Raw genomic sequence first — 19,748 nt, 5'->3', positions numbered from 1 at the left:
CAGCCCCTCATCTTAGACTTTTAATTGGCATATATAGTTTGTTGACATTTAATGTAATTACTGATATATTTTGGTGTTATTCACCGCCTTACTACGGAGATGCATCACTTAACCATGGGAATATATTTGAGAAATTTGTCGTTAAGCGGTCTCATCGTTGTGTGAACATCATAGTGTGTACTCACACAAGCCTAGATGGTATAGCCTACTACACACCTAGGCTATATGGTACTAATTTTATGAGACCACTGTCATATGTGCAGTTCATTTTTGACTGAGAGATCGTTATGCAGAGCATGACGGATTTGCTTTCTACTTGGCTAACCTTTTTTTTTAAAAAAGATTTTATTTTTCCTTTTTCTCCCCAAAGCCCCCAGTACATAGTTGTGTATTTTTAGTTGTGGGTCCTTCTACTTGTGGCATGTGGGATGCCGCCTCAGCATGGCTTGACTAGCGGTGCCATGTCCGCGCCCAGGATTCTAATCGGCAAAACCCTGGGGCCACTGAAGCGGAGCGCACCAACTTAACCACTCGGCCACGGGGCAGCCCCTTGGCTAACCTGTTTTATGTTCCCTTTCTTCTCTTGTCTTCTGTTAGATTAATCAATCTTTTAATTTGTCCATCCTTTCCCCTCTATTCACTTGTTAATTACATATTCTTTTCCTTTTCTTTTAGTGAATACCCAATAGATTACAACACACACCCTTGATTTATCATAGTGTAAAAACACTATCACTTCTACAAGTTCCTTGCTAATGCTATGGACTTTATAACATTTTAAGTGCATTTCCTCTCTTCTGTCTGCTGTGTTATTGTTATGCACTTTTAATTACATTTATACTTTGGAATGTCATAAAATATTATTAAGTCAATATTTATTTACAACCACATATTTCCTCTTTTCACTGCTCTCCACTCCTTCCTCAATTTCTATCTTTCCATCTGGGGTCATTTTTATTCTGTCTGAAGAATTCCGGGGGCCGGCCCCATGGCTGAGTGGTTAAGTTCGTGCGCTCCACTTCGGTGGCCCAGGGTTTCACCGGTTCAAGTCCTGGGTGCGGACATGGCACCGCTCATCAAGCCATGCTGAGGCGGCGTCCCACATGCCACAACTAGAAGGACTCACAACTGAAAATACACAACTATATACTGGGGGGCTTTGGGAGAAAAAGGAAAAATAAAAATTAAAAAAAAAATTCTTTTCCCTTAGTACAAATCTAGCAAAGAATTTTCCCACAGTTTTAAATGTTTTTAACTAACAGTTTTGTACGATGTTTTTGCCCCACTCAGTATAATATTGTACTCTGTTAATTATTTTCTTCCTTAACTTTAATAATGTCATTTTATTGTTTTCTTTTGTCCATAATTTCTGTTGAGAAGTCAACTAAGTCAACTGTTGCTCCTTTGAAGGTAATGTGTCTTTTTCCTCTGGCTGCTTTTAAAATATTCTCATCATCTTCTTTATTTTCTTTGGTTTGTCCCTGATGTGCCTTACTGTGACTTTACTCTAGCTATGAATATATGAACTGTTTTTCATCGCTTTTAGAAAATTCTCAGCCATTATTTGTTTAAATGTTCCTCTTGCCTCTTGTTTCTTCTACTTCTGTGACTATAATCCTATGTGTAGTAATCTTCTTAAAATACGCACATATATCATGCTTTTTCTGTATTTCTATTCTTTCTTTTTTTCTCACTGTGCTTTAGTTTTATATTGACCTGTCTTCCAGTTTACTAATCCTCTCTTCTGTGCATCTATTGTACTCTTAAATTCATTTATCAAGAAATTAACATCAATTATTGCCTTTTTCAAGTAAACTCACATCTTAGATTCTCTTCTGGAGTAAAACAGGCTCTTTGTTGCTTATGAGGTTACTTCCGAGTTATAAAAATTGTCTTTCCATGTTTTTGTAGTTCCTGGATTCCCTCACTCAATCTTGGCTGCCACAGTCATACAGACAGAAAGTGCCAGGATACTTTTTTTTGCATCTGGAGTGGAATTATTGCCTTTTTCACTTCTAGAATTTCCATTTGATTTCTTATTGATATACTCCAATTCTCTGATGAAATTCTCCATCCTTTCTACTATTTTCACCATCTTTTCCCCTGTTTTCACCACACTTTACTCTATTTTCTTGGCCTTATTGATCATAGTTTTTAAGGGTCCTTGTCTGTCTGCTAATTGAAATATCTGGATTATTTGGAGGTATATTTATTTTATGTGTCTTTCTATCAGTTTTTTGGACATATAGTTCTCTTGGCATGCCTTTTACTTTTTGCTTGAACAACTGGACATTGTGTACGAAATTTTTTAGAAGCTCCAGATGATATACATCATTTCCAAGGTACATTCAGTCTTTTAAGAAAATAAAATGAGGACTGATCACTTTGATCCACTCAGATCAGGCTGAACCAAGGCTAGGTTGCAGTTTGGGTGGCCTCTCTAATGCCAACTGAAAGCCTGGTGTGGTAGACAGAATAATGGCCCCCCCGAAGATGTCCATGTCCTAACCCACAAACTGTGGAAATGTTGCATTTCGTGGCAGGGCCATTCAGGTTCCAGCTAGAATTAAAGTTGCTAATCAGGTGGCTTTGGGATAAAGAGATTATCCTGGATTATCTGGGTAGGCAAAGGTAATCGTAAGAGTCCTTTAAATGTGGAAGAGGGAACCAAAAGAGTTAGCGTCTGAGTGCTGCAATGTAAGAAAGACCCTGAGGGTCAGCCGGTGGCACAGCGGTTAAGTGCACGTTCCGCTTTGGCGGCCCGGTGTTCGCTGTTTGGGATCCTCGGTGCGGACATGGCACCGCTTGGCAAGCCATGCTGTGGCAGGCGTCCCACATATGAAGTAGAGGAAGATGGACACGGATGTTAGCTCAGGGCCAGTCTTCCTCAACAAAAAGAGGAGGATTGGCAGCAGATGTTAGCTCAGGGCTAGTCTTCCTCACACACACACACAAAAGAGTCTGCCATTCCTGGCTTTGAAGATGGGAGTGGGTGGGACCATAAGCCAAGAAAGATGACCAGCTCTAAAGTTGGAAAAGGCAAGAAAATGGATTCTCCTGTCAAGCCTTCAGAAAAGAGCACAGCCCTACTGACACCTTCAACTTTGCCCAGTAAGACCCACTTTTCACTTACAACCTACAGAACTATAAGATAATAAATTTGTGTTATTTTAAGCCACTAAGTTTGTGGTAATTGTTACAGCAGCAATAGGAAACAAATATACCGGGTCTATTCCTTGGACCCTCTACAGTGTGGAATTGTCCCTTTTGCCTCCCATCCATGGAGCTTCAAATTGTGCCAAATATCCAAAGGGGAAAATGAGTCATCTGTCAGGCTTAGTTCTCTGCACCTCCCTTCTCACTGGAACCTTGCCTCCACTTCTGTCATTCCAGCCCTGGACAGCCATAGCTCTGCTAGCAGTGCCCCCAGCTCAGGTGAAGCCAAATGCCTCTTGCCTTGTGCCCAGAAGTGGCAGGTTCCCCCAGGGAGATGTGACTGCAGAATGTCATCTCACCTCTCTGTGTTATCCCCTCCCCTTCCAGAAAGTTGGCCCCTCTAATGTCTAATGCTCTTAAATAGATGTTTTTTGGGTGCTGTATCCACATCTTGTAGATGCACTCAACAAGGGCACAATTCCTGCAAACCTACTTCATCACGACACAAGCACAAGTGCGGACTACATTAGATACTAATTTTTAACTTTCATTTTTTAAAACTCTAGTATATTATTTCTGAATGAATGAATTTCACAGGTTATTGTGCTCATTTATAACTACCCTAGCCCTTCCTTCATTTATTCATAACTTTGAAAGGAAATAGGGTCTCTGAGAGTGGAGACCACATTTTTCTTGTTCAACACGCTAATCCTAGGTTGGAAAATAGTGCCTGGGATAACATAGGGCTCAAAAAAAGTGATCGAATAGATGAATAAGTGCACATAAATGACTGTCTCAAAAGTAGGTTGAGCAATCTTCTCTGCAGACCTGTGGACAAAAAGCAAATAGCGTCCAGAGGTGAACATTCCTCTCAAGGTTAATGATCCACCTAAAACTAACACAGCCCAAATCCATCAGGGCCAAGGTGCCCTCTGACCTCTGAGTGGAGCAACCTACAAAAACTTCCTATGTACAGGGACAAGGTCATATTGCAAAGGAAGGAACTCAAAGTGTTCAAGCCATCTCTGTTGCATTGGCACAAACTCTCACAATACAGAGCAGAAGGGTAGAAGATCGTCCTGTAGGAAAGAATTTAAAGATGTCATGGCAAGAATGGCCTTGGAAAATTAAGAATTTGTAAATTTATCATGAACTGTGTACCAGGCACTAAGCTGATTTTCAAATATTAATTTATAGTAACCCTATAGGTAAATGCTATTCTCATTCCCATTTCATACAGGAAGAAAATGAAGCACAGAGAAGTTAAGTAACTTGCCCAAGGTCAGACAACTAGTACACATCAGAGCCAGCATTCAAACTAGGCAGCTTGCTTCCATAGTCAATGCTCTTCTCCATGTGGCCTCTGGCATGTGTCTCTGGAGTAATCTCACTCTTTCCTCTTTCCAAGGGCTTTGTAGTAACAGAGACAATTTTTGAATTGGCAAAACATTTTTCCAAATCTTGCCAAGTTCAGAATTGACTAGGTTAGTACTAGCTGCCATAACAGATGAAGCTCCAAATCTCAATGGTTTAACATGATGGCAGTTGACTTCCGGCTAATATAAAGCCCAATTGGCAGCAGGGGTGGTAATTTGTTGGAGAAGCAGGGGTGGGAAGCTCACCGTCAGAGTTCTGGTCAGTCATTCAGAGATCCAGACGGAGGGAGGCTCTGCCATTTTCAACATGGGGCTTCCAAGAACGCCCTGTGTGTTGACACCCAGAATAAGGAAGAGTGTGGAAGGTAGTACAAGAGTCTTGTTTATGGACCAGGCCTGGAAGTAATAAACATCACTTCTACCTGTAGTCTATTAGCCATAACTCAGCACATGAGCACATCTAGATGCAAAGAGGAGGGGAATTGGAATCCCTGCCTGGGCAACTTCTTCCCAGCAACAACACGCACTATGAAAGGGAAGCACACATCTTGGATCTTTTGTCTTAGACTTCCCCCAGAAAACAGACTTTTAGACACGACTTTTCAAATGTTTTGTTTAGTGAGTAAAGAAACACAGGTAAGAGAATGAGGAAGTGACATAAGAAAAAGAAGGCATCTAAAGGATGTATTATGTCAGCTACCATGTGGAGACCAGGGCTTAATTCCACTGGGGAAACTCTGAGAGCCACGGTAGAATATCCCATCCCAGGAGTTTGCAAACAAGAGTCTTTGTACACCAATTCCTGTCAGTCATTGAGGGTTTTTTCCATGGGTCGTAAGTCCTCTTGCCCTTTGGCCTACTGTGTAGGTGGCAAAGCAGACTCCTGGTGTCAGAGAATGCCTTCATACAAACACACATGCTGGCATCTGGAAGTTTCCCAATGTGTTTAAGAGTGGTAAGGTGGAGGGGATATGTGTGGGTAGCTAAGGGTCTGCTAAATGGTCTCTGCCAGAATCCACCATAGGCCAGAATCCAGTGACAAATGGACTAAAAACGCAAGTTGCTGCCCACCCCTCCCCTGCCCCGTTGCATACCTGATATACAATGCTGGAGCAGGGACAGAATAACTACAATAAAACTCCCTTCCAGAAAGGGGAGGAGAGGAGGCCCGTAGCCATTGCTGGGCAGTATCAACTCTGAAGTCCTACCGGGCAGGCACTGGCTCCTCTGCCTGATTAGATTCAGATTCAGCTCTCTGAAAGTAGCTCCTTCACTCACTGCTCTCTAAGGTCCCTGGCACCTCTCTCTGGGAGGGTCTTCCTTTTCCATTATCCTCTCTCGCCATTTCTGGAGAGGTATGGAGGAGTTTGTGCTCCTTGGGGGCTGGATGACTTTTCACCCACTTCTGCCTATGCAAGCTTGAAGACTGTATCAAAGTTCGAATACTCCAGGCTTCTGGTTTCTTCACAAAGCAATTATCTCAAAACTCTAGTAAACTTCAGGTCTATTTGCTTCCAGTCAGTTTCACGTGGTAGTGGGGGACGTCTCACATATGAGACAAGGGCAAGGGCAAGGGCAAGGCCTGACTGATTAGACTGGTGAAGAAACATGAGACACTTTTAGATTTAGATGGTTTATTACTTCTATAGATGGGAAAAAAGAAGAAGAAGCCAAAGGTGCCGGCTCCCCGGGTCCTCCTCCCAGATGCCAAAAAAGATGCCACTGAGACAAAATGGGCTATTATGGGAAGTCCTATTGCTGAGGAACCAAATTAGATAGCAGCTAAGTGGTTTCATAATCTGCAGCTCTATTCTGAGGGGAGTGGTGCAGAAAACTCGATAACTCATCAGAATCTGGGAGGTGATGAGAAACTACCTGACGACAGCTTCCGGGGGTGGGGGGGAGCGGGGTGGCGGAAGACAAGTGGGAGGTGGCCTCCCAGCTAGCAGCTCCTTAGAGGCCTCCATTCCTCTCGTGTTCCAGCAGGAGCACATGGTGTTTAGCTGAGGCTCAGACTTGCTGTAATTCCAACCTCTGCCTACGTGGATATGTGCAAGGTTGCCAGGAAGCCATAGCAGAGCTGTTCCCCTATGGTAGTAACCACACCTGCTGTTCTCTCCTATACTAATTTTCAAGCCTGGTTGCTATCCTTGGCCCCATACGTCTCTCTCTCTCAACTGATGATGCCTACCCAGCTTGGGTGGGAGGACCATATTCTTAACTAGATCTTTTCTACATGGAAGGGTTGTAATGGACATTTGTTGCCAAAAACCTCTCTCAGCTTTATCTCTTGTTTTCAGGGCCTAGATACAGTCAGCTTTTCCAACCTTGCAAAATGCCACATTTGTGGATTTTTTAATTCCTTTTCATTTTTTGCTTGTAAACAAGCCAATTCTTCCCTGAGTTTGTCTCTTTCTTATAATATCTAATTAAATGCAGCCAGTAGAGTGAGCCCCAGTGGCCTAGTGATTAAGTTTGGTGCACTCTGCTCTGGTGGCCCAGGTTCAGTTTCTGGGTGCAGACCTACACCACTCATCTGTCAGTGGCCATGCTGTGGAAGCAGCTCACATACAAAAAAAAAAAAGAGGAAGACCGTCAATAGATGTTAGCTCAGGGCTAATCTTCCTCAGCAAAAATAAATAAATAAATAAATAAATGCAGCCAGTAGCAACCAACATGTGCCACTTACGTTCCATTTTGCCTCCTCTTCCTACACCTCAGCAGACTCAGTAGGCCTATGCTCTACCTTCCAAGTTACTGAAGACAACCATTTAAACAAATGTTTTGCACTGCTATTTCTGCAGCAATAAAGATCATTTACTAATTTCATTTTTAAACTATACATCCTTTTATTTATACATATTTATTCATTTACAGCTCTGGAAACATAAATATAAAACCCTCAGAAAATCTATTTTTAGTTTATCTTTTAATTTTGATAAATCTTCTCTATATAGTAAAATATAACAGAAATAAATACTTATACTCCCACCACCTATATTTTAAAAGTAACTATTTTGTCATATTTGTTTCCTGTGTTTTTTCATTCTACAAACAGATAAAGTTCCCTTTAATCCTACTCCTAGCAGGGTCTGGAGTGTCTGGTTCTAGGTGACAAAACTGACAAAGAAACAGGGGGGTGATCCTAAATGTCAGGGAGGTAAGGGAAAAGTTAATCCTTGAACCCATTTTCTGAGGCAGCTTCCTGAGGGCACATCACAACTATTCTTCGTTTTCACCAAAATCTTCATGGACCACAACCCATGTCACCAATTTCACTTTCCTAAACGATTGCTGTTCAAGCAAACTTTAAAAAGTGCATCAGAACCTCCTGGAGGGCTTGTTAAAGCACAGAACGCTGGAACCCACCCCAGAATTCCTGACTCAGCGTGTCCAAAGTCAGGCCCAAAACTTTCATTGCTAAGAAGTTCTCAGGTGATGCTGAGGCAGCTGGTCCAGGCACCACACTGGATAGAGAACCACTGTTCTCGCTAATGCCCAAGATTAGGTACTTCAGGGACAGATACAGACCCTCCCTGCCTATGTGGAGACACAGATGGGAGAACCTGTCACCTGGTCTCATACTCTAAAGACGAATCCACTCCCCTGCTATTCAAATCCAGCTGCTAAAACCTACGGGATTGATCTCATTGTCCTCGTCCTCTTCATTAGAAGCATCTATGAATCTCCTCCTCTTGAGAGGCCTCCACTCAGCCCCAGAAATGTCAGGAACGGGCTCCTGCCTGGGTGCTGACCTTCGTGCAGAGAAGGGCAGGCAGCATGTGACAAGGACCAGTGTGGTGTGTCAGGAAGGGGACAGGGTTTCCAGTCATGGTGCTGCCTCTTCTCAAGCCCAGGTGCGGCCACATCCTGGCTGTGTGGCCCTGGGCGAGTCACACAGTCCCTGAGCCTCTCTTTCCCCATCTACATAGCACAGGACAGTGATGCCCACATACCAGAGGAGTGCTGAGTAAACGGGAATAGTGCAAGCAGGAGTCTTTGATCTACTGTAAAGCACCACAGCTTCATGAAGCTTTGCGCCTTTACAATTAAGTGTGGCATCTCCTTTTTGTTCTTTTTTTTTTTTTTTTTACACCTCTAGTAACTTTTATTTATTTCTAAAGCTTTCTTCACCCTCTCCTCAACAACGGGCCTTTATTTTTGAGTCCCAGGGTTACTGATCTGACTCACCTTCCACGGGTGTATGCACACACGTAGACTCAAGCTGCCCACTGCCATCTGTAGGCACTAAAAAGAAAAACAAGAACAATCGAGGTATATGGCATTAAACTCTCACCTTACTCAATCCACCGTCATAAGCTTCTCAATCTCAAGAGTCAAGAATAAAACGAGGAGAAACACTAACTAAACAGCTTGTCGTTGGTCATCAACAAGATTCTGCCGTCCCATTTTACCTCCTCTCCCCCGATCTTTGCCATTTGAACATTAGGTTCCATCCCAGAATCTCGCCAACACTCAGGGAGCTATAGAGAAAGGAAATGAGATGATCATTGAAAGGGGAGGTCTTGGCAAAGACCCCTTTGCACTAGGCGTGTAATGCAAGTCATCCTGACTTATTTCTTCCCTTCAGACCTCTTGGCTGTGCTAGGCGGTGACTATATTCCTGCTACATTGGAGGAGAAAGAACCCAGGCTGTAGAGTCAAAAAGACGTGGACGCCATCTTAATTCTACAACTTACTGTGTGACCTTGGACACATCATTTAACTTCCCTAAGCCTCAGCTTTGACATCTGTAAAATGCAGATACCATAGATTTGTTCTGAATGGTAATATATGGTTTTGCGCGCACTGCCTGGCAGGCGGCAGGTGCACAACACTGAGGACGCCCTGTTCTCCGCTGCCTTTCCTTCGCCCAGGATGGCACCTCCTCTAAGGTACTGCGGCCCCTAGCCGCGGTCCCCAGCCCTGGGCGCTGGACCATGCCAAGCCGACCCGGCCAGCCCTTCAAAGCCCTGAGCGCCAGGCGACGCTGCCCAAGGCCGCCGAGAACCCTCTCCAACTAACACGCCCCGCCTCCTCCCGCAGCAGCGGTGGCGTCACTTCCGACGGAAGAGGCGGGCGCGTCCGCGCGTTGGCGCGAAAGTCGGTTCCCGGCCCCGGCTGTTTCCGGGTTCTGCCGTAGCCTCGGGCAGGGGGCGCCGCGGCGGGCGGGCGGGTGTGCGCCGGGGGGGCGCCCGACCCCACCCGCCGCCCCACAACCCCTACCCAGGCTCCGCCGAGGTGAGTGCGGCCGGAGCGGGACCCCAGCGAAGGGCCCGGCGCCTCTTCTGGCCTCGGGGTTCCGGCCCTGGTAACCGGCCCTCGGACGGGCGGTGGGACTCGGGCCCCGAGGGACGTGGCTGCGGCTGCACCGAGAGCCGGGCCTTTCCCTGGGAGCTGGGGAGCCGGAGCGGCCGGCCCTGTAGGCGGCATGTCCTGCTAGCTGGCTTCCAGGTTTATATAAAAGCCGTTTACCGAGGGGTGGACAGGCTTTGAGGGCCGTGGAGACGCGCGGGGACAGATTCGTTGTGTGTGTCCCTAAGCCAAGTGCAATTGAATGCCCTTTAGCTTAGGGGACTTAGAGCCCCATAGTAAAGGCCCTCAGTGTATTCAGTGTAGGGACATTAATTTCATTCTCTGATTTGCAAGGATTGGTGTTGTCATCTTTTCCCTTGACTTTGCCCACATTCCTGCGTTTCTTGAAAAGATCGTGGACGAGTCCATGAGCGAGGCCAGAATGCCACTCTCTAGGCATTCTTGTCTGTGCATTAAAATAGGTGCTTTAAACATTTAACTCCGTACTTGATGTGTTTCTGTTCTCGTTAATGGTTCCTTTATTTTGACAGTTCAAAAATGTCCAGGAATGACAAAGAACCGTTTTTGGTGAAGTTTTTAAAGTCTTCAGACAATTCTGAATGTTTTTTTAAAGCTCTTGAGGTAAGGATAGTTGACAACGGCTTGTTTGAATCTGTGAATTCATTTTCTTGTTTTTAGTGTTTTTGATTTGTTGTGCTTTTTATGTCTTCATAACAGCTTATTTTCATAGTAATTTGCCGTAGTCTGCATTAATATAGATACGTCATTCTTACGTATTTTTGAATTGATGTAAGTATATCATTATTATGTATCTTGGGGGGCTTGAAATCTATTAGGACGTTTCTCTTGAAAGTGACAGATCTGCTTTTCTTGAAAATTAAGTTGCTTTCTTTTGTCTGCTACCCAGAGTAGACCTTTGTGTGCTGAAAATATTTGAATCGGTCATGTACTGGTTACACTTCATCTTTTGGTTAATTGTTAAAAGTGTGTTTCATCCTTTACAGTAGAATATGGGAGGATGTAGGGTAGTATAGAGCCGGGCTACTCACAGGCGCCAGCAGCCTTCGCATGGCCTGACAGTTTGTTCGAAATGCAGACCCTAGGGCCCCACCTCAGACTTACCAGTTAGAATCTGCAGTTTAACAAGATTCGCAGTGTGATTCCTGTGTACATTCAAGTCTTAAGAAGCACTGATGTAGCACGTTTTTCTTTAAAGTTCATTCATTCAGCAAGTACTTATTGAATGTCCGTGATCTGATAAGCACTATTTTAGTACTTGTGACACAGCAATGATCAGAGCAGGCAAAGATCCATGCTTTCTCAGCTTACATTCTGTTCCAGCAGGAAGAAATAGACATTGATCAGACATGATAAATGAGTAAAGTATATAGTCTGTTACAAGATGCTAAGTGCTATGGGAAGAGAAAAGAGCAAAACAGGTTAAGGGTTCTGGAGGATGTTTGTTGGGGGAGAAGGAGAAGAGAAGGTTACGATTTTAAATAGAGTGTGATCAGGGTAGGCTTTGTGGAAAAGATGATGTTTGAGTACACTTGGAGGAGGTGAGGTAGCCGTGTGGATATCTGGGGAAGAAAGATTCAGGCAGAGGGAACAAGCGTACACAGGCCCCTGGGAAAGTGCTTGGAGAGTCTGTCCAATATAGTGTGGCTCTAGTGTGGTGAGCAAAGGGTGGGGGGAGAATATTAAGGGATGCTTCAGAGAGTAAGAGTAAAGGGATCGTGTAGGGCCATGTGGACCATTGTAAACACTTTAGCTTTTTCTTTCGGTGAGATGGAGAGCCACTGGAGGGGTTTAATCAGAAGAGTAACATGATCTGAATTAACCGTTTAAAAGGATCACTCTTAACTATTTAACATAAGAACTTCAAGATTGGTTCAGAAAATGAGTGCTTACTAGGTGCCAGGATATGGTGGCAAACAAGGTAGATGATGAAACTGTCATTCTTATAAAGGAGACTCTATATAAAACCTCTATATACGTAATATCAATGTTATTTTTCTTCATAAAATAGACTAGAGGGATGGGGAAGCGTATTTTAGGAGGCACGATCAGGAAAGGCATGTCTGAGGAGGTGACATTTGAGCAGATCTGATTGAAGTGGGGGATCAAGTCAGGTGAATGCCTGGGAGAAGAGTATTCCAGGCAGTGGGAGCCAGAGCAAAGCCTCTCCATGAGGTCCTGCTTAGCTTGTTCCAGGCCTAGAAGAAAACAGGAGTGGCTAGAGTAAGCAAGAGGGATGAGCGGTAGAAGGTCAGAGGGGAGATGGGCAGGGCTGAGACTCAGGTCTGTAGGCCATTGTAAGGAACGTGGATTTTATTGAGTGTGGTGGGAAGCTCTTGGAAGTTTTTGAGCAGGGAATGACATGACCTGATTACTAGCTCCTGCACGGAGCATAGATTTAAGGCAAGGGAGAGAGAAGGAACCACTTTGGAGACGTCTGCAGAGGGCCAGGTGACAAATGATGGTAGCTTTCAAGAGGGAAAAAGCTAGATTGAGATGGATTTTGAAAATAGAATTCATAGGACTTAAATACCAGTGAATAATTTCTGGTGTCTTCTTATTTCATTCTTCTTTCAGTCAATAAAAGAGTTCCAATCAGAAGAATATCTTCAGATTATTACAGAAGAAGAGGCATTGAAGATAAGGGAGAATGATCGATCACTTTATATCTGTGACCCTTTTAGTGGCATTGTCTTTGATCACCTCAGAAAGGTTTGCTAACTTTTAGTGTGTTCCTTTGGTAATCTGTTTTTTGGTTTGTTTGTGCTCCAGTGAACATAGTTCTTTACTGATCATGAAGTATTATGCACATTATGAATCCAGAGGGATCTTTTGCTTTTGGGAAATGAGAATAGTATTTTTAAAGGCTAATTATGTTACAGTAGGCTTTTGTTATATGTACTTTTCCTGTTTCAGGGGATTTAACTTCGCTTAGTATAAGTGAGCCCTATAGTAATGAAACAGTTTAGTGATGGAGTTCTGCTGTCCTTGAACTCAGTTTGATTGGGAGCTATTTCAGGGAGAACTGATAAAGAGTAGGAAAGGCCCTCCACGTAACACTTGGTACTTACTGTCTTTCCTGTGTGCTTTTGCATGCCAAATTTTAGTACCTCTGCCTTGTAGAGGGTCTGAAAAATTACATGCTGAAAGGAAGCATTTAGGGGGTGAGTACTGCTAATATACCAATGAGCCATCTTATTTCTTTTTGTTGATTCTAGAGTCTACTGACTCATTACTTTTTTGGTGTCTGGACAACAGAGAAGCCTTGAAATAAAAGTAAACTGGCTGTAATTCCATCCACATTACAGAGAAGTGATTCTTGTTTGAAGGAGAAGAAAACATAGAAGAGTAGGTAGATGCAGTATGTGTACGATTTATGGAAGGTCTGTGCCCACTTTTGCCAAAAGCACTGTTGGTCTTACCCTCCTTTTGGAAATAACACTGCTTGTCAGAACCAATAGCATCAAAAACTCACTTTTCTCATGACTGACCAAAAGGATAGCAATAATCATTTACCCTATGTATTTAAATCAGTCGTGCCCTGGTGACTTTGGCAATTGTAGGCTTTTTAGTCTGGCTTGAATGTGCTGGTGATGATCAAGACTGTCATCTTTATTAGCTCAATTATCAATGAAAATGAAAGGTCATTTTTTGAGTAACCTGCAGTATCTTAGGAAAAGTCTTTGTGGGTCTTGCTTGGAAAGACATTGAGTTGCAGACAAAGTGTTTAAAACACAAACATAGAAACTGCCTAGGATGGTACATTTCTTTGTGACATAAGTATTTTAGAGGAGGCTCTTACACTTTTAAACTGCTTCACTGGCTGGGTGTTTCATTTGAAAAGTATTATGGATATACCTAATTATTATAGTATAAGAATGTTACTCATATCCCCTATTATTAAGAATGTGTTTGTTTCAGAGATTAAAGTTTCGATGGCAATTTTGAGTGAGCGTGGCTCTTGAAGCTTATTTCTTTTGATAGCCTGCGTTGTTTGATTAGCTTTTGTGTGTGTTTATTTAATGTGTAGTGTGTCTGAGAAATTATACAATGGTCTTTGTTTTTTTTTCTTACAACAATTTGGTGATTTTTCTGTAGTGGTCATCAACTTCTGTAAAGAGTTGGTAAATATTACGAAATGTAATTTTATAAGACTGGAGGTCTTTTTCTACTTACCAAACTTTTTCTTTTTTGTAGCTTGGCTGCAGAATTGTTGGTCCTCAAGTAGTCATATTTTGTATGCAGCACCAGCGATGTGTTCCAAGAGCCGAACATCCAGTTTATAATATGGTTATGTCTGATGTAACCGTATCTTGTACAAGCCTGGAAAAAGAGAAAAGAGTAGGTGTTGAGAGGAATATCATAACGTGTATTTGTTTATTTCCACACTTCATTTTTCACTGTGTAGGAGATACTTTGAAAGACCTTTAAGTTTTGGTGTTCATGACTTATAACAAAGTTACTATACAGCAATGTATATCTTTTTTTATTTTTTAGTAAATTGAATGCAGTGGAATCTGTTGTATTGAAAACTGGCAAATTAAGGTTTTTTCTTTTAATTTAAAAGGAAAGTCACTTTTTTCCCTACGTGGTTGATGAGTTTATTTTTGAATCGCTTGGATTTTTCCACCATAGATGGTTAATCAAAAAAAAGGATTCTGAGAGAGAGATTTAAAATGTATTTTTCTTATATATTATACATATAATTTATATTGTTTAAAACATACGTATGGTATATTAAAATATATTGTTTATTATGGAAGCAACATAGTTTAATAAATTCATGGAGCTGAAAGGGATAAATTTAGGAAAATAATATATAAAATTTATTTATAATTCATATTTATCTTCCAAAAAGTAATTTAGTTAATTATTTAACTTCGTAGTGGTGAGAAACATTTGTGTATTCAAGCTAACAACAACAAAAGATATTTATAGGATGTCGTGTAAAAAAGGGAGAGAGATGATTTGCTTCAGTATTAATAATGCATTTTCTTTTGGGGCCACAGGAAGAAGTTCATAAATATGTACAAATGATGGGCGGACGCGTATACAGAGACCTTAATGTATCAGTCACTCACCTTATTGCAGGAGAAGTTGGCAGCAAGAAATATTTAGTTGCTGCGAACCTGAAGAAACCTATTTTGCTTCCTTCCTGGGTAAAAACACTTTGGGAGAAGTCCCAGGAGAAGTAAGAAAGACATTTAGATATTTTGTAGATTTGAAAAAGTGGTACATTCAATCATTTTGGCATATTGTGGGTTTTCATAGGGGAGGTTTTATAGTATCCACTTTGGATTTGTTATTCAGGGAGAAAAATGGGGTTATTACTGTTTTCTCCAATGAAAACAAACGAGGTATAAGTTGATAGGTAGAATGAACTATGGGGTTAGTATTAGCTGCAAGGTAAGAAATGCTTTGATAATAAAATTGTTTTTAGCAGAAAATGCTTGTGAAATACTTAAGATAATTAGTGTGGCAACTGTAACTCTTCTGTTGCATTATTCTTTAATACTGTGCTCGTATGTAAATTAATCATTTTGGCAGTCGTACTCCCTCCCAAAGGGAGCATATGTAATGTTGGATATAAACATATGTAAAAGCCATTAACTGAGATGTGATCATTCAGTAAATTTTTTAAAAAAATATAGTGAGTTATACACTTTTTTTTTTTTTTTTTTTTTGCTGAGGAAGATTAGCTCTGAGCTAGCATCTCTGCCCAGCTTCCTCTATTTTTTCTATGTGGTATGCCAGCCATAGCATGGCTTGATAAGTAGTGCATAGGCCCGCACCCGGCACCTGAACCTGCAAACCCCAGGCCATCAAAGCAGAGCACGTGAGCTTAACCACTATGCCATGGGGCCAGTCCCTGAGTGAATGTCAGTAGAGCTCATTTTATGTACCTGGCCTGAGCTAGGCATTAGATATACGTAGTGATCAAAACAGGATAGCATCCCTGCCCTCATGGAGCTTAGAGCTATTTCAAGGGCCAGAATTGATTTTCCCCTAAAACTAGATTAGCAACCCTAAGTCCAGGTGCCATTGTTTGAATTAAATAGGCATTTTTCTGGTCTTCCTTTCAATACCATCCAGGACATCCTAAATATATCTCCCCCTTGGCACCCTCACTCCCAGCCTGGCTGTTTCTTCAGCACATCTGCCTAGAATGGCAACAGGATGATATCGATATTGTTGGTGTTCTGCCAAAAATCATGGCTTATTATTTATATACTATAATGGAAGGATGAAAAGTCCGTTATTTAAGTAGGTAACTAAAGAATCTTTGGGTTTTTAGGTGGAGATTCAGACTTATTGAAAAATACACCCCACTTTGATCAGCATGGACTTAGAGTTAATGAAATATATATTTTTCCCTTCAAACAGTTTTATTTGAGAGACGCCGTCTGAAACATTATTTTTCACTAGAGATGATGTTGAGCTAGATGATCAGTTAGTGTAATTCTGAGTGTGTGTCCCCATTCCCCTTATCTTAAAAGTGATTAAAATCCTAAAAAATGAGGAAAGTATTAGTGATATTTCTGTTGTTTGTCGTTATTCTGGTAAATTTTAAACTATCTGGTATATTTAACATGTTAAATTTTTTTCCTTTTTATCATTTGTTTTCCCCAGGAAAATAGCTAGATACACTGATATAAACGTGGAAGACTTCAAGTGTCCTGTCTTTCTTGGTTGTATAATCTGTGTGACTGGCTTGTGTGGCTTAGAGAGGAAGGCAGTTCAGCAACTCACGATTAAGCATGGAGGTCAATACATGGGGCAGTTGAAAATGAATGAATGTACACACCTCATTGTGCAAGAACCGAAAGGTAAAACTGTTTCCCAAATGGACAAATGCAAAATTTTCTCTAGTATTTAACATTTTAAAGTCTTTACAGTATAGCTTTTGCTTCTGACGTGTCATAAATTTAGTATGATAGTTTTTCCCTAACATCTTGCAAAGATAGTTTGTTTCACAATCTGTAGAAAAATTACATGACTCTCCTAGTGTTTATCCAGGTCATTGAATAAATATAAAGAAGCAAAAATTTCCAGTGGTGTTTTATCTAAATTTATTATCAGATCTTTTGCTTTTTAAAAAAAAACTCCCCTACACAGTTACCAAATAATTGAGAAGAAATTTGCATCAATAACAAGAAAGCTAATAGATATAGCTAAATTACATTTCTTTGTAATGACAAATTTAAAAGGCTTGACTTAGTTTTTAATTGAGTGTATCAGCTTTACTAAATGAACTAGAAGTTTTGACTTGAAGATACACCTTGCAGAACATGAGGCAGTTATTAGAAAAATACATTATCAATAAGAATTCCTTAAAATTGCAGTTCATTTTGGTGTTCTACAATCTTTATTCTAGAGAATATTTTTTTTATGTTTTTACTTTTTATTATTTTTTTATTTTTATTTTTTCGAAGATTTCGTTTTTCCTTTTTCTTCCCAAAGCCCCCCGGTACATAGTTGTGTATTTTTAGTTGTGGGTCCTTCTAGTTGTGGTATGTGGGACGCTGCCTCAGCATGGTTTGATGAGCAGTGCCATGTCCACGCCCAGGATCCAAACTGGTGAAACCCTGGGCCGCCGAAGCAGAGCGCAGGAAACTCAACCACTAGGCCACGGGGCCTGCCCCCTAAAATATTACTTTTTAATATGCTGTATGGCATAGTTTTTAAGAGTAATTACTGGTAACTAATTTTGTCTCTGGTGAGTTTTTTTTAATACTCTATCATAATTTGAATATTTCTACAAAGATAGATTTTAATGATTTGAATTTCTCTCTCTCTCTCTTAACGAACATGATAGGTCAAAAATATGAATGTGCCAAGAGATGGAATGTACACTGTGTGACCACGAAATGGTTTTTTGACAGTGTTGAGAAAGGTTTTTGTCAGGATGAATCCATATACAGGACAGAACCTAGACCAGAAACAAAGGCTATGCCTGATACTTCAACTCCTACTGGCCAGATCACTACAGGTGACGGTAAGTCTCATTGGGATTAAAGTAAATGATCATTTTGAAGGCAATCAGTTTTTTATGTAAGAATTGATTTGTTACTAGGATCAGTGAGATGCAGTTGGGAATGCTTCCAGGCATAAGTGTGTAATAAAACAACCAAATTGTACAAAATATTAGTCCAGAACTTCTGATTTTTTTTTTATAGTGAAAGCGTACTTTCTTTCATACCCTGATGCAAATGATACAAAATGCAAAAGATGATTAGAGAAATTAAGAATACTAATAGATAAAGACTTAAAAGAATTAATTTTTTAAACCTCAACTGATGTGCAAATATTAGTACATTTTATTCACTGCAATTATTATAGATATCTGTATTCGTATAAAATTTAAAGCTGTTTCTGTTCTGTAGGTGCTGTGTTGGCAGCTTAGCAAATGTAAATTTTTTTCAAATATAAGCTTCTTGGACCTTATAACCGACAACTTCAGATTTTTTATCAGAAGCAAGCAACTATTAAGAAAAAATATATTAAATGTGTTTTCGTTTAAATGAGATAGGAAACTTAGTTTTGTTTTCAGTTTTCATACTTTGCCCACGAGATTTCAGTAGAAGCATTTGTATCTTCCTTTGGAAATTGTTCATAGCCCTTTGTGTTTAAGAAAAGTTAATCTATAGGAAAATAGTAATCACAATTATTTTATCTCTGTAAATTTATACATTTTTTTTAATACATAGGTCGTACTCTTTCAGATGTCAGCCATATTTCCAACATCAATGCAAGTTGCATAAATGAATCGATATGTAATTCAGTTCTTAATAGTAAAGTGGAGCCTACACTTGAAAATCTAGAAAATCTGGACATCAGTGCATTTCAGGCACCTGAAGATTTATTAGATGGTTGTCGGGTATGTCTTTATTCTGTAATAAATGCAATAAGTGATAATATACATTAGAACTTCCTAGCCTGACTTTGAAGACCCCTCAGAGTTGAGTTTGCTCTTTATCTACATAAACCCTCCACTCTAGCTAAGTAGATGCACTGATTAGGCCATGTTCATCCTTCAGCTGTCAGGGTGCCTCTGCCTGGGATGTACCTTCATCTGTCATCCTTCAGAGTTCTATAACTATTATTTATTAAATTTTATAATATGCTACATACTGTGCTAATCATTTTATATATATTGTTAATATGTTGTATAAATTCTCACAAATAACTCTAAAATGGATGTTATCCTGAGGCTGAGATGTAGAGGATTAAAATTCTTGTTCAGAGTCATACAGACTTTAAGTAGCCAGCCATCCACTCCAAAGCCTGTATCCCTAACCATTAGACCCACTGCTTTGTTTAATATTTCTTGGGCTGTTTAGTTTTTTAGTGTTTGAATAACTATCTTATCAGTGCCTTGATGGAAACATGCTATAGGTCTCCTAGAGTTGAATACTTACTGAGTATCTTCCTACTTGTAGAATCAGTAGGCTATGTGTTAATTCTCAAAGAGCAGCAAAGATTTAACCCTATTTTGTTGCTAAGAAAGGAAATTGGGCAGATTACCTCACCCTTCTATACTTTTAAAACTTAACAACTTACTAGCAGAACAGAAAGTGTCCTTTATAATCTTTTATCCTAGACTATTCTAATTCTGAATATGACGTTTAATTATTCTTTACTTATAGGAAGTGTATAATTCCACATTTTTGTTAAAATATATTCTAGTAATGGAGGTTATTTAGTTTGGGATATAAATGCAGTTAGGAATAGATTTATCATTCTTAAGAAATTTTTTAAATGACACATTATGTAAAAGATGAAAAAGATTTTTATATTGATTAAATTGGTTTAAATATATGCTGATAGTTAAAAATAAATCAAATTATTGCATATGCGTTATCCTCAAAGCATTGTGCTCAG

General features: G+C 40.5%; 1 protein-coding gene and 1 long non-coding RNA gene across 7 annotated transcripts in view; one reads left to right on the top strand and one right to left on the bottom strand.

Annotated features, from left to right (window-relative positions):
• Positions 1-8,598: 8,598 nt before the first annotated feature.
• LOC111768419 (uncharacterized) lies at positions 8,599-14,189 on the bottom strand. The gene is made up of 4 exons (XR_002800782.2): positions 14,043-14,189; positions 10,971-11,180; positions 8,948-9,016; positions 8,599-8,780 (listed from the first exon to the last, which is right to left on the bottom strand). It is a non-coding gene; the product is annotated as an uncharacterized lncRNA (long non-coding RNA).
• TOPBP1 (DNA topoisomerase II binding protein 1) overlaps positions 9,592-19,748 on the top strand; it is a 59,791-nt gene continuing 49,634 nt past the window's right edge. For 2 of the 6 annotated variants that reach the window (XM_070238163.1, XM_023620946.2), the window contains exons 1-8: positions 9,610-9,773; positions 10,379-10,469; positions 12,444-12,578; positions 14,064-14,207; positions 14,876-15,057; positions 16,497-16,693; positions 17,683-17,862; positions 18,590-18,744. In XM_070238163.1, the coding sequence (XP_070094264.1) occupies positions 10,386-10,469; positions 12,444-12,578; positions 14,064-14,207; positions 14,876-15,057; positions 16,497-16,693; positions 17,683-17,862; positions 18,590-18,744 (1,077 nt within the window). In that variant the 5' untranslated portion in view covers positions 9,610-9,773; positions 10,379-10,385. Of the gene's footprint in view, positions 9,774-10,378; positions 10,470-12,443; positions 12,579-13,084; positions 13,215-14,063; positions 14,208-14,875; positions 15,058-16,496; positions 16,694-17,682; positions 17,863-18,574; positions 18,745-19,748 lie in introns of all 6 variants that reach the window. The other 4 variants (XM_070238162.1, XM_023620944.2, XM_070238164.1 and 1 more) reach the window with 3 other exon arrangements.

The sequence above is a fragment of the Equus caballus genome, chromosome 16, assembly GCF_041296265.1.
Source record: "Equus caballus isolate H_3958 breed thoroughbred chromosome 16, TB-T2T, whole genome shotgun sequence".
In the NCBI taxonomy this organism is placed as follows: Eukaryota; Metazoa; Chordata; class Mammalia; order Perissodactyla; family Equidae; genus Equus; species Equus caballus.
This window is presented reverse-complemented; position numbering and strand designations above follow the sequence as displayed.